General features: G+C 40.5%; 1 protein-coding gene across 1 annotated transcript in view; it reads right to left on the bottom strand.

Annotated features, from left to right (window-relative positions):
• LOC141910398 (uncharacterized) overlaps positions 1–14,895 on the bottom strand; it is a 34,567-nt gene extending 19,672 nt beyond the window's left edge. Inside the window, exons 1-3 of the mRNA XM_074801136.1 lie at positions 14,891–14,895; positions 12,983–14,553; positions 2,360–2,596 (exon numbers count right to left, since the gene is read on the bottom strand). Of these exons, the coding sequence (XP_074657237.1) occupies positions 2,360–2,596; positions 12,983–14,553; positions 14,891–14,895 (1,813 nt within the window). The remainder of the gene's footprint in view (positions 1–2,359; positions 2,597–12,982; positions 14,554–14,890) is intronic.
• Between the last annotated feature and the right edge of the window lie 914 nt (positions 14,896–15,809).

The raw sequence follows: 15,809 nt of genomic DNA, 5'->3' as shown, positions 1-15,809 counted from the left end.
CTGATGATCAGTCAGCTGGTCCTCGTACTGACCACTGGTCACTGATGATTAGTCAGCTTGTCCTTGTACTGACCACTGGTCACTGATAATTAGTCAGCTGGTCCTCGTACTGACCAACAATCACTAATGGTCACCACCTGTCACTCCACTGACCACCAGACTTTTTGAGTCTCAAAAAAACATTCACAACAAAAACCTAGTGTCCAAAATGACCACAAGCATAGCTCAGCTGGACTACAATAGGGACGCAAATTATTGGCGCGTGGCCCGATAAATCTGACCGCTGGTCAGTTGATAAAATCTGTACAGAACAGAAATCAAACTAGATTTTTTTTAGTATTGACCATGAAGCACAAAGAGATTCTTCGATTGAACAAAGTAGCTATAATGAGATGCTACATCTGCTGGTCAGTAAAAAATGAATGACCATTGTCCGGCAATGGTCAAACTGGCCATATGTCATCATGATACAGGCACCTGCTGCCCTGTTCAGAAGTGCCACGGGTCTCCAATCAGGAGCAAAAGATTCACGAGTCTTGTGATTTTCTGATATGAATACAAAGGTTTTCGCAGAGGTATAAAAATTTTATTCTACAATAGTAAAAACCTCAATATGTTGCAGAAGCCAATCTTTTTTTTTTGCGAATCCGCAATCGATGTTACTGGCTATCTCTGATGTGAATATAACGGTTCTCCATGCGACGTATAGAATACTTATTACGGATGTCAGACTGAATGAACGGCTATTAAAAATTCAATTTTACAATAGCGAAAAACAAGCGCGTCTCAATATGTTGCACGTAAGTTTTTTTATTCCACACAAGCTGCGAGAATTCTTTATTTTTTATACATCGCTGAATGGAATAAGGAAAGCAAATATCGATGTACCAAATGTTTAGTACGGTTAGGGCGAAATGTCTATCAGCCCCGAATGAACTTTACAAAAACATCTATATCAATGATACTGTCGCATGGCCATCGAACCAAGGCCATTCAGTCGTATAAAATATGAAAAAAAAAAACAATTTTCCACCTGGGACAGATGTTCTAACAATGTACAATATATCACAATCGGAAAACATTATTTTGTATATTTATATATATATATATATATACCTATCTACTGAAAGCTATATCTACATATTACATGTAACAATGTCTGCTTGTTCAGTTCTGAGGAACGATTTGACTTAATTCATTGAATTTGAAATTATTCATTCACTCATACAACTGCAGAATTAGATCCCGAGTTCAGAGTTAACTCTAATTCATAACTGTAGAACTGGATCCTGAGTTCAGAGAGTTGACTTAAACTCACAACTGTAGAACTGGATCCTGAGTTCAGAGAGTTAACTTAAACTCACAACTGTAGAACTGGATCCTGAGTTCAGAGAGTTAACTTAAACTCACAACTGTAGAACTGGATCCTGAGTTCAGAGTTAACTCTAACTCACAACTGTAGAACTGGATGCTGACGTTTAAATTCCTACATTTCATTTATTTTTTCAATATAGATAATCAATTTAAAAAATACTCTCTCTCTCTCCTTTCATCAATACAGTGGTCTATAATCGATAGCTGACCGAGATACTTATAGTGATTAAACACGGTCTGAAACAGTATTAACTTTATTGAACTATGCTGCACGCGTAGTCGTCAGCCTGTAAATACTTATATATCCATCGATACATGTTTAACAAATGGCTGTAGAAATGAAACCAGGCTCCCCGAGTGTTTTCTGCAATTTTAATTCACAAATTTAACTCCACACTTACAAACCCTGACTATAATATGTTTTTTTTTTCTGTATCACTTGTTTGCGATATAAATTGTAAGATCTATTTTATAGACCGAATTCGTGAAATTTGTTTGTAACATGTTTCACAAATGGTCTCTCTTTGCTTTGACTTGTATTTTATAGTTGTCATGACACTACAATCAAACTGTCTTCATTGTTGGCACTGGTGTTCATTCAAACAATGGGTGTCCACTCTGGGTACTGATAACTAGGTCAGCTAGCTGAATGACCGATTCATTAATTATGCGCATAACTAATCGGAGACTAGGGGATAATTAAAAATATTTGTGACAATGGAATCTTTGAGTTGATCAGCCCTGGGTTAGATTATTTGAGTATGTGTTGGTAGATATAGGACAATTAATAAACTTTCCAATGATAAGATAAAAAAGATAAGAAAAACCTTCCAAAATGATAACGCGTCCGATATCGAGGACAGGTTAACTAACGGTGACTGATACGAGAAATAATTTTCTGAAGACGAAAATTTTGAAAAAAAAGTTTCCAAGAAAAAAAAAATCAATCTCGATCGTTTTCATAAATGAATTAAGAATTTCTTACCGTCGTCCGACATTTCCGAGCCGGACTCGGACTGGACTTCGTGAAGTTTAGCATTGCTGTCATCCTCGCTGTGATCGGAGGTCGACGGAGCCGGACCGCTGAGCGGGGACGAGCAATCGTCCACTGGATCGGTGATCATCGTCGTCGGGCCCGTATCGTTGCCACCTGTATTGTTGTTGTTGCCCGGCGATGAGCCGGTCCATTGATAACACACCATTGCGACCGCAATTTTCGTAACTTCAATCGACACGGCAATCAACGTAAAACAAAGTCCTCGTTCTTCTCGTTTCGGAAAGTTTCGAATTCCACGGCATCAAATTGTGCTGCTCGAATAACAACTGCAAAAGTTCACTTTCTTACTTTCAACGACGTGAAAAAATCTTTCCCAAACTCCGATGATTTTTCTTTCTCATTCAACGCGCAAACCAGAATCCGTGAGAGGAGATAGTAGAAATATCGATTGTCTCTTTTTATCTATCGGCGTGAGAGAGTGAGTGAGAGAGAGAGGCTCGCGCTGAGCGTGATCGAGTCACTACTGTCTCAACTAGTAATGAATAACACCAACCGTGTGTGTTCTGCTAAAAATACGAGCAGAGCCACCGCGTGGCAAAAAATCGAACTAAAACATTCCAACAACAAAACAACCAGGGACAAAGCTGAATGGAAAGTGGGTGGGGCTTAGTATGACTCATCGACCAATCGGAATTCGACAGTTAGGCATGAATGAAACTTATTCCATCTGTGATGAAGGAAAACTTGTTTACGACATATACATCTCCACAATCATACTCAACGCTCGCTGGCTCTCTTCCCGGCGAGAGAGAGATATAACAGATGAAATAGAATTCTTAAAAGTACATCGGGCCCGAAAAAAACTGCATCACTTTTAGTTGGTTTTCGATTATTGAATTGCGCCCATGGAAATTTTTGGGGATGGTGAGAGTCCTTTTTACGACGACAGTCAAGAAATTAAAAAAAATATACAAAATCCAAAACTTTTCGGAGGTGGCAACATCGATCGTTTTGACGATGACTCGAGCTTAAAAGAAGTTGGAAATACGAAATGTGATCTTGAGAAAGTGGATACAATTTCAGTAGTGCGATGACTTATCTGATGAAAGAATCATATAAGAGGCTATTTGATAGAACGATGACCACACTCAAACGCGGTGAACGGATAATAAAATAAAATCCCACTATTTACAGATTAAAAGAATTTAAAAACCAGAATTTATTTATCAAATCTAAAATATTTAAAAGACACGACGTTTCGATCTCACCCTAGAGATCATCGTCAGGTGTGAGGCTATTTTTATGTAAGACTCTTCTTGCTGTTTGTACTTGGGAATAAAACTAAGCTCCCTATGGGAAAAAAATAGCATTGCACTGCGCAATAAATATATACAATGAGTACAACTATCGGGTTGTTGACCATAAGTGTTGCCAAAAACCAAATGAGTACCACGACCTACCAGGGGGGTGAAGGTCAGGTGAACTTACTGTTGATAATGTAAGTTAGTTAAAATGACTCAATCGTAAATAATAAAGAATTCTATGAAAATATAAAGATCGCGATCGAGAGAGAGAGGGGGGGGGGGGGTTTGCGTGGGTGGTACGTGAACTTTTCACTTCCAATCATCGAACAACCGCCACACCTAAAAACTCGTGTTTATCAATGATATTTTCATCATGAGAAACTGTTCGTAATTCATAAGTACGTTTTGTTCGTCTCAAACTTTGTATCGTCGAATTTTTGATTTAATAAATAAATATCGTTTTCAGTCTTTTAAATTTGTTTGCATTTCTTTCACCGATTGCTTCTTGTTTTTAATGAGGACAACAACTCATAAATTAACCATTTTAAGCTTTAACTTTTCATGAAACTGGACACAGTCATACCGGTAGCTGTGAGGGTTTGGTTTTTGTGAAAAAGATTAACCTAAAAGTTTCGTTTAATTGCTATCTGTAACTTTATGTTTTCGATGTATAAAAGAATTCTGAACCGTCTTAAGTTTAAAGCTTTTTCGTGATTCCGGATCCAAGTTTGCGGTGCCAAAAACCGATCCCAATAACACAGAAGCACATCAATTAGTAAATATACCTAATTAACTTCAAGCGAAATGACTGACACCTGCAATGAGAACAGCCTATAACAATAGAGACAAGATGAGTAATTTATTAATTAGGTCGTTAATTATCGAGTCAGGGTTTTATTGTTGTTTGTTAGGCTTTGATGTTTGATGTCAAGACTTCATTGTTTATCAAGTAAATCCTTTGTTATTCCGTGGCCCATACAGTAGTGTAAAACACAATTCTCATTTCATTGTTTTCACAGATACAGATATGTCCTTCTCTAAATTCCTTGTTCGTCCGCAAAACGCGATTATACTTTCAATCTTGGGTCAAAAAACATTTCGGTTTTTGCTTCCGTAGTGAATTATGTTGAAATAGATTAATTGATTTCACCCGAATTGAATTCATAAATACAGACGCAACTGAATCCTTATACGGGTAACACGCGTACGTGCGAAGATTGTTTGGAGAAATAACAGCGAGAAATTCTGAGAAAACGCAATTGGATGAAAATCAAGGAATTCGCAAATTAACACTTTAGTATATAGTAGGAAGAGAGGGAGTGGGGAGAGGGGGAGAGGGAGATAGGGAGAGGGAGATAGGGAGAAAGGGAGAGGGGAGAGGGGAGAGGGAGAGGGGGAGAGAGGGAGAGAGGGAGAGAGGGAGAGAGGGATAGGGAGAAAGGGAGAGAGGGAGAGGGAGAGAGGGGAGAGGGAGAGAGGGAGAAAGGGAGAGGGGAGGGAGAGGGAGAGAGGGAGGGAGAGGGAGAGAGGGAGGGAGAGAGAGAGGGGAGAGGGAGAGGGGGGGAGAGGGAGAGGGGGAGAAAGGGAGAGAGGGAGAAAGGGAGAGAGGGAGAGGGGAGAGGGAGAGAGGGAGAGGGAGAGAGGGGAGAGGGAAGAGGGGAGAGGGAGAGAACGGAGAAAGTACGTGAATGAAAGTAAGAGAGGAGCAAGAGAAGTTTATTTGGGATGTTATTTGCGATGAGGGTAACTGGTTTAAACTGACCAATCACAGCGAGAGGGCGAAAGATAGAGGGAGACGGGAGAGAGGGAGAGAGGTAGGGGAGAGCAATATCTAGAACTGTTTCAGGAAACAGCCATCTTCTATTCCTCAAACCTGTATTGTCATCGACCGCGTCAAAATGAAACATTTAAACGCCGCACGTTCGAATAAAAACCGTTTTATCGTCGCAAATAAAAACCGAACATCGCGACGACGACGTTTAGAAAAAGTGCGGAGAGAAAGTCCCGGCGTGGCGCGCGTGCACGCACTCGAGAAATGGATTCCGAACATTGATTACTTACTCTTTACCTGCTGCGGGCGAAATATCAAATTTCTGAAAGCAATTTCATGTCGAGAACATCACTCTCAAAAATGGTGAACATGTTTTTCGATGTCGTCACGGCGATGCGAGCGTATTATAGTCTCACCGTCGATCAATGACAGAATAAACTTTCCGTTTCTTTTCATCGAAGCAAAAACACGACGACGAGAGTCGAACGACGATTTTTTCCGCGTTCGTCGTTTTTTAACGTCGTCCGTCGCCGTAGCGATCGCGCGTCTCGTTCAGACGAGATTGAAATTCGTTGTTTAACGAATTACGCCCGGAGACAACGTACGGAAAAAACATCAAAAACCGATTTCGAAAATATCGTTTTCACCGTGTCGAGATGTTTTCCGAGATTTCAATCGATCGCGAGAGATGAAAAGTGATATTTCAAAACGAAAGGAAAAAACACGAGATTTTCCTCTTGAAGACGTCGGTGTCTTTGATATTTCGTTTTAAGAAAAAACAAACCCGTATTTGGTCAATAATGGGTTCGGTTTAAAGGTCTTCGTTATATAAAAAAAATCTAGTATTGATATTTACTTCTTTTAGTGGAGGCCGACTCCTTTCACCTCAGTCCAAAACCGTAGCAAATCTTGAATCTTTATCGGCTTCGCCAACTTTAACACTTTTTAATGCTGCGAATTTTCCTTTTTCACCACGAACCGTTGAACCAGGTCCAGTTCCAAAGCTGGCTGATTGGTTATAGGACTAAACCAAACTTAAAGGGCTATGCTAGCTACTGGCTCCTCCAACTTAGTCTCGAGTTGAGAACAGAAAATGCCGTTAATTCTTACTCCTTGGATCGCAAGACAAAATTTTAAAAGATTAGTTTAAAAATTTTTCTCTAAAAATTTTTCTCTAATGTTTGTTAAAAAGCGGGCATTACGGGCAGCAGTAGCACCGGTGCCGAGATACGGGCTGATGGACAGGTCACATGACCAATAGCACCACCGACGACAACAACAACAACAGATGGTGAAATTTTGAAAAATTGACGCCAAAAATTCGTTAAATTCACAATAGATAAAAATAAATAAAAGATTTTCTAGAATTGAGAAGGAAACATCTGCTTTGGGAACGTGACAGATTTTTCTATTGTCGCGAGTTTGAACTGACCACGACGTCCGGACGGCGGAGCACCGGCCGACCGGCTGGCCACGGAGAATTTTTCATATTCAATCAAAATTAAATAAAATACAATTGAACTCGATGAGTGGACGGAAGAGAGAGAGAACCATCTGCTTAGTTCTCAAATCTTAAAGTACATTCAATAAACTGTTTAGTCATTGGATCATCAGTTCAACACATGCCACACACAAAATATCGATCTTCTAACGAGATATCGGAGACCACGGATATATCAATCTCATAAATCTCAAAAATTAAATAATATACTTGAGGCTTCAGGAAAAAATACGGATTTGTAAAAAAACATGTATACATATATTTCATACAGCAATTTTTTTCGAAAAATTTCAAAATGTAGTTTATCTTCATATTTTGATTTGAATCAAGTTTGTTTAAAGATAATTTCTCTAAGAAAGATTCTTAAAGCTCGCGATTGACACTTCAAGAAAAAATACGGATTTATGTATATATATATATATATATATATATACATATATATATATATATATATATACATATATATATCATATTTCATATATCAATTTTTTGTATATTCGTAAATTTCAAAATGAAGTTTATTCTTCGTATCTTAATTTGAATCAAGATTGTTCAAAAATAATTTCTCTAAGAAAGAAAGATTCTTAAAGCTCGCGCGATCTAAGACTCGAGAAAAATGACCACAAAATCTCACGGCTGCCATCAATCAATCGGCGGACAAGAGTTGAAATACTTAAAGTACAAGTCATTGACCATTTCAAAAATATTTTCAAATACGTTTTTCAAAAACGGAATAAAGGATGAAGAAGCGATTGTTATTATTGACAAGGAACCGAGGACGACAATAGGACCACAAACGTCTATTCGATTTTTAAAAGTACAAAACTTTCAAGCAATTCGCGGCTCTGCAGTTCTGTGTCTCCGTGTAGCGCGTACGTGATGAACCCAGCAGCCACGAGACCGTCGTGAGACTAGTCTCACTGTCGCCACGCGTGCGGTCTTAATCCAACGCAGAAAATCCGCTACCCGAGTTTTCCTGGGTTTTTCAGGTAAGTGGCGCCACCCCGCGCTAGTAGTTACTCAGCTCCCGATTTATCGGTTTTCCGTCGCTATCATCGGACGTTAAACTTTCGACGACGCTTTCGAAAAGTTCAATAATTTAAATCTATTCTCGTCGTCGTGGTTTTCGAAAAATCTCGCGCGTTCGGTTCATAAAAAGGTTATCGACGATAAAAAGTAAAAGTCGTCGTATCGAAGTCCGACATCGTCGAGAAAAACGATTATCTCGAACTGACCGTCGACCGGCCGAGTTTAAACATGCGCGATATATCGTGTCTTACATTTTGAGATATCATCGATGATATCGCGCGAGTTATTGATATCTCTTTTCGGGAGAAGATAACAAATATTAGTTTAAAACCGGGAGATCTCGTCCGACAAACAAATTCCAACCTCGCGGCTAAAATGGACTTTAAACAACGCGATATGAAAACGATATTTGTCTAATATTTTGCCAGACAATGAAATAGTGCATTTACTACCTGTCAGTACTAACAGATAAAAACATACCCGATCGGTTGAAGTACAGAGGAACCTAGCCCTAGACTTTTTGGCAAACAGATCGTCACTGATAATGAAACAAGTTCTAACCCGTTATACATATATATAAGCTCAGAGGTTAGACCCTGTCTTTGTGAACAACATATATAAGACTTGGAAATAGATTGAAGAAGTTAACGATTAAAACTTAGAAAACAGTCGAATTTCATTCGTTGAAAACTAAAGTCAAATAGTTGTGAACAAGTCGAAATAGTTCTCAAAAATCTCTCATTGTTTCGTTATATTCGAGGATTGTCGTTAGTCAATAGCTGAAATATTGTCAATTTCAATTCTAAAAAAAACCTTCGAAAATCTTATCGCATCAATTTCTATTGTGAGACTTTTTTTTATTTGAATTAAATCTCAAAAACATAAGAAATGTCAAAACTTCCACGAAAAACTCCAAAGACTTCATAAAAACAGTAAAGATGATAGGCGGCGGGGAGGAGGGTGCTGGGGAGGGAGGGAGGGGGAGTGAGACAGGTGTTTAAAGGTGGTAATTATATGGCTGACCAAATACAATCAATCATCCATCAAATACTAACACATATAAACATATTATTAGTTCATAAAATATGCGTCGGTCCGACAAGACCGATCCTTAACTAAATAATTAACTTTCCGTCCGGCTGAGAAGCCATTGGAGCGGTCAGTCCGGAGTAAACATGTCTGTTTGGAATTTTTCACCTGAGAGCAGAGAACGGTCGGACGGATATTTCAAATTTCATATTTTACATCGTTCATTCGTTCCGACAACAATGAACGGTTGTTATCGCCCGTAACGACGGCGTCGGCGGTGAAGATGAAACTAACGAGGAATTCGCACGAGCGCATCAAGAAATAACTTCCAAATTTAAAGATGGCTGCCATAGAGCTACGTACCGAGGGGCTGGTCTGTTTTGTGTACAGCTTGTATTTTGTTTTGAAAGATTTTAAAGATGGCTGCAATAGAGCTATATTTCCACGAATTTTAAAGATGGCCACAATAGAGCTATAAAGAAGGAATTAGACTTTTCATGATTTGAAATACGGCCGCAATAGAGCAACTGAGAACTTGATGCATGTTCGAAGATTACTTCACAAAGCTATATGCCAAACAGGCATTAATAAGCAGAATTAGATATTTTTGGAGATGGCTACCATATAGCATTAAACGCAGAATTAGATTTTTATGAATATCAAAGATGGCTACCGTATAGCATACCTCGTAGGCAAGCAACAGATTAATGAAATATGAAATAAAAAGGTGCGTACCTTGTGGTTGTGGTGGATTAGTGGCAGAAGATGACAGAAGGTGGCGTTGGTGTATACAAGGACCGCGTTGGTGCGAAGCAGGCACGCCTGAATTGTATAAATATAACAATGAATTATACATACGTGCCACAAGTTAACAATTTATCAGTTGAGTAAGGGGGAGTAAGGGTAGGGTATAGGGGGTAAAGGGAGGGAATAGGGGAAGGGGGTATGGAGGGGGTATGGAGGGTAAGGGGAGGGGGTATGGCGGGTATAGGGGGTAAGGGGAGGGAATAGGGGAAGGGGTATGGAGGGTAAGGGGAGGGGGTATGGAGGGTATAGGGGGTAAGAGGAGGGAACAGGGGTAAGGGGAGGGTATAGGGGTAAGGAGGTATGGAGGGTAAGAGGAAGGGGGTATGGAGGGGAAGGGGTATGGAGAGTAAGGGGAAGGGGGTATAGGGAGTAACAGGAAGGTAGGATCTTGAGTAGATCTAGGATTTTTTTGGGGGGGCCTGAAAATAAGAATGGGCACTTGATTCGATAAGGCCGATCAAGCCTGCACGAGCATCAGCTGGGAGGTGGGGGTGTGGTCTGGGGCTCTTTCCCAGAAAGTATTTCAACATTTTGGAGGGCAAATTTCTGATTTATCCATCTCCATGCAGAGTTGCCCATGTGGAGGGTAGAGCAGGGCACGGGAAGTCCGTATTTTTAAGAATGATCAGCGATAATACATCGTCGGTTTTTAAAATGTCAAAGTTTTTAACCCGCGGCGCACGCGCACAAAATACAACAATGACGAAATCAATCGCTACTGGCGATGAAAACGCACGCGGTATCCCGGCAGCGGTTACGACGCGCGCTAAAAAGTTTCGTTCGGCGGCGGCGGCGACAAAAGTTTTCGTAACAATGCGTCAGGCGATTCGGAGTTTTATGTTTGAGAATCTTGCGGCTATAAACGAAAGAACTACGAACGCGAAGGCTACAATTAAAGCGAACTTCAAAAGAATGTCGCCACGGTGATTATATTAAATATCTACGGGCGTGTTTTGTTTTGTTCGATTGTGTGTTTATTATTATTAAAAATTTCGCTCTTTTGTTCGGTTTTGTTTGTTGAAGAAATGTCACAGCGACGTGGGTTTGTGTTGATGATGACGAAGATGATGAAAGTTATTTTGAAATGAAATCGAGTGTCTGTCGGTTCACCGATAACTGTGTCATCGCTGAAGTCAAACTGTTTTAATCTACAATCGGAAAGATAAAGAATAGATTTCAGCTAAGGCTTCAGTCTCCTACAGGACATTTCAGCTTTGCAGTAATCGCCATAGACCCACAGGGCAAAGTGTTACCTAAAACTTTTAATCAATTCTGTAAATATCAAGAACCAGGGATCAGTAACTCAAAAGTAGCTCAGTTCATCAGATCTGCTTCAGAACTGTAATGACATTGACGATTTTAAATCTCATCTTAAAACTTTTCTTTTGAAAGAAAACTTTTGCTAGTAGTTCGCTCAAAGCTTCCTGAAAACCTTCAGCTCATTTCAGTTCTTTGTAATCTAAATCTCTCCTCATAAAGCCATATTTGGGCAGCTGAAACCGACTGCGGCAAGCGATGGATGATTAATAAGTTGCTAATAAGAAACGCGTAATAATTTTTCTCGTGATTATCAGTTCTACAGATTTACGTGGAAACAATCGTATCACCTGGCAACAAATAAATATTTACCGCACACCTGTGGTGTTACCGGAATTCATTTTTGCGCATAATTCCTAGGAACGTAGATTTCGAGGAATAAATGACCGATTCAATTAGCAACATCTTCTGACCGATTACCGGTTGTTAACAATTGAATGTTACTCTCTGTTGTGACACAAAATCTATCCATGTAAAAACACACGTCAATATCCAAGGGTTACAAGAAGGGCGCGTCCAGCATCTGGGAAAGGTTTAAAACAAGTCTCAGCTCATTTTGGTTCTATAAACGTCCAACATCTTACTATATTATGTATTATCTAAGTCATTCTCCTGGGGCCGGTTGCATAGTCATGGCTTAGACTTAAGACCAGTCTAAGACCAACTAAGTTCTATAGCCAATCCAACAACTTAAGACCAGTCTAGGCTCATTTTGGTTCTACAACCAATCTAACAACTTAAGACCAGTTTAAACTCATGATGGTTCTATAGCCGATCTAACAACTTAAGACCAGACTAAACTCATTTTGGTTTTATTATCTAAGACGACCAGTCTTGTGATTTAAAAACAACTTAGTTTTAAGATAAATGACCATTTTTGGATTTAAGTCATTACTGTGCTCTACGACCAACCCCGGTGTCCCACATGGCTATATCTATTCATTTCCATGTTTTTGCCTTTAACAAAACAAATTTCTTCTCACCACTGTCGAACCGACTACCAGACATACAAAAAAGATTTTGCGACCTTAAAAGACAGAAAACTAATAATCCGTGGCCCCTGATTGTGACGACAATAAGGCATCTAGAATTACAAGTGGTCAGTTCTTCCATCGGCGGGGGTAAAACAGAGAAACAAAAAAGAATCTCAGCCGTGAAAAATGCTGCATCTTCGAGACTAATAATTACAACCAACCGCTGTGAGTCAATGGTCAAGAGTGACCAGTGGTCAGTTCGCTATTACCGGTCAAAATATCGGATTACACACAACCTCCGCACAGCTCTATTCCCGGGATAACAATGACATTGATGCGTTTGTAACTGTTGCTACGGAAACATAATTACGGGGGTATAGCCGAAACAACGTAACAATGAAAATACGATGAAAACTTCTGAAAGTATTCTTCGCTTAAACCCAGGGGGCGCTTTCACAACAACTCCTGCATCTATGAAACCGTGTTGAGAGTGAGAGAGTTAACTATGATCCAATTCAACCAACAGTTATGAGTTTGAGTTAATTCTGAACTCAGGATCCAGTTCCACAGTTATGAGTTTGAGTTAACTCTGAACTCAGGATCCAGTTCCACAGTTATGAGTTTGAGTTAACTCTGAACTCAGGATCCAGTTCCACAGTTATGAGTTTGAGTTAACTCTGAACTCAGGATCCAGTTCTACAGTTGTGAATGGGAGTTAACTCTGAAATCATGAGTTCATTATCAATGAGTTTGCTCTTGTATCAAATTTACACCCATAACTGTGGAACCGGGTCCAGTGCTAGCCCACACGGTCAAGTTCCACACATCCACTGTGGAACTCGATCGTGTATCATATATAAAACACTAAGCTCAACTCACCTGAATAACTGCACAGATGACAATAGAAGACTTCGTTTCCCTGAGACATGAGAGGTCGGCCGTCCGGTGGGACCGGTCCGCCGCCCGGTCCGCTGCGACTATTCGCTAACCACTGCGACAGATCGCCGCCGTTCATCTGATCACCCGACCCGCTAAACGGACTCATCTGATCGCGCGATTTTAACGGATATTGCGAGTCCTCGGAGTCACTCATTCGTCCGGAGTACTCCGCTCCGGCAGCCGGAGATATGACACCCTCGTCCGGTAATTCTTTCTTTATCGTAGCGCCACCTATATCGTCGTCGTTTGTCTGTTTCTCGATGTCGTCATCGCTGAAACTGTGATCCATAACGAGGCTCTTCTCCGGTTCGAGTAGACTGTCGTTTAACGCGCTTTCGTCGTTCGTATTGTTGTCATCGTCGTCGTGGTTACCGACGGGTTCGGCTTTTATATCGGTTACCGCGGTTACCGGGGGAGTATCGAGGTTGCTATGACTAGGTTTATCTCGCGTGATGTCGTCGTCGGGGACGACCGCTGCTGCTGCCGGTACATTCGGGTTCATTTCGTCGAGATGACGGTTATTATCGGCATCACCACCAGGGGGCGCCGATATCTGAGACATCATTCGCTCGTCGAGACGTCCAGACTTTTTCAAAGCTTCTAAAAAATTGCGCTGAAATTCTTGTTCGTTGAGAGTTTCATCTTCAGGGTTTTTATCACCATCAGGGTCGGATTGTTTACTAGTGGCTCCACCTGGCAGTGCATCCGATTTCAAGGTCGTCTGGTCGTTAATCGGTTTGAAATCGAGGTGATCGGTTTTCTGTAATTCTTGACGTAACAAATCGATTTTTGAATTATCGACGGTATCCTCGATGACCGCAGCGCCGCCTGGTGGCGTGAAATTCAACGGTTTGAACGACGACGACGCGTCCGGTAACGAGGTTGATTTGGAAGAGATCGGCGGACTTGGAGAACCACGGGAAGAACCGGATGAAGAGACAGGTGAACCGGGATGGTGGAATTTACCGCCCGCAAAATCTCTCTGATGATTGACAGGTTGCTGTTGACTAGTGGGAGGAGCTAAGACGCCCGCAGGTGACGCGCGTAATTTCAAACTCTCGGACATACGCGACATCGTCGTCAACGGCGACATCTGAGCCATCGAGAACGCGGGATGCGGAGGCATCATCGGAGGAACGAGGGGTGAACCGCGAGGGGGTTCGTTCGTACCGGCAACCGCCGACTGAGACGGACCCAGTAACCCCGGTAACAGTCCCTGAGATACGGGAGGCATCATCCCGGCCAGCATCTTCTGTTGATACATCGCGTGCGTCATCGCCATCGACTCGGCGCTGAAAAACGGCGGGCACATCATCTCCGACGACGGTTTCCCGGACGACGATTGTTGCTGGTTGTTGTAACCGGTTGCCGCGGGGAAGTTGTATAAAGCGGCCGCGCGATTGTTGGTATTGTTACCGCTAGTGAACGCGGCGTGACTCGTGTTTAGAGACATTTTATTGTTGTAATTGATTCGGTTGTCGTTGGTTACAGTAGATACAAACTCATCACAACTGAAACGATATAAAAAAACAATCATTTTAGAAATTTCATTCGAATTGAGTTATTACATATGTGATCCAATTGTGGGGTGAATTCATCTCTGGATCCAGTTCCCAAGTTGACCTTAGTGACAATGCACAATTTCAATTGTCAGTAAGGCATTCACTTCACACTTTTACAAACTTCTGGACAACTGTTGCGAGTTCAATGAATTTTAGTTGAAGTCAACTCTTTGATTCTAATTTAATTTTTTTTTTTAAGTTAATTTCAACTAAAAAAACCTTTAAAATTGGTCCAGTTTCACGAAAAGGTTAAACCCAAATCTTTGGTATAAATATCATTGGTTACTCCATGTTTTCAACGAGGACACTTGAAACTTTACTATTACATGATACTAAACCCTCTTTCAGTTTTGGAAAAAATAAAATCGAAATATTGGTTGAATTAATTTCACACGAACGCATAAAAAGTCTTAATTCCATAAAATACTTAATCATTATTCCTACTTGTGACATGTTACGGAGCACCTTTCAATAAAACACCGTGTCTCTATGTCGGATGTCCAAACACTTAAATAAGCAACAACCGACGACAAATCACAGGATAATCACGATGATATTACCTTAGAACGCTTATCAGTTGGCTGATAATCGAGAGTAGTTTTTATTATTACTATTAGGCCACCACCGGCAAAGGCCGTAAACCATTTGATAAAATAAGATATGTACTTGGACGTTGATATTTGAATATTGGACAGCTCATATCAAATAGCGACCTAGTTTATTGCACTATATTAACTACTATAAAATAACCTTCGGTTATCGGCCATGTGTGGAGGGAGCGACAACAACGTAGATATTTTTGTAAATATGTCATACACTTGACCATTATATCCCGATACAAAGACCGGAATTATTGTCGGAGTTTTATTTTCATGAGTCCGAAAACGGGTTCAAAAGATCCCCATCTTTCCCCGCCCTCTTTCCCTGCCGTCTAGATACGTTTCAGGATATCAAGAAGAAATATGTCTTCTTGGTGCAGGCTATCTTAGATTTCAAACAAAAAAGATAATTTCACATATGACAAAACAACAGGGTTCAAACTGAATATAAATCAAAATATCTTTAATTTTTTCTCTTCGTCATTGAATATGAATTTCCAAAAAAATAAATTATGGAAATTAATGATAGGAGCTTGAATAGAGCCATAAAGGTCGTAAAATATCACTAACGGACATTCGGGTCCTTAAGGAAAAAAGGTCAGAGTT

This window comes from Tubulanus polymorphus, chromosome 8 (genome assembly GCF_964204645.1).
Source record: "Tubulanus polymorphus chromosome 8, tnTubPoly1.2, whole genome shotgun sequence".
Lineage (NCBI taxonomy): Eukaryota > Metazoa > Nemertea > Palaeonemertea > Tubulaniformes > Tubulanidae > Tubulanus > Tubulanus polymorphus.
The sequence above is the reverse complement of the archived record's forward strand: the minus strand, read 5'-3'. Positions and strand labels throughout refer to the sequence as shown.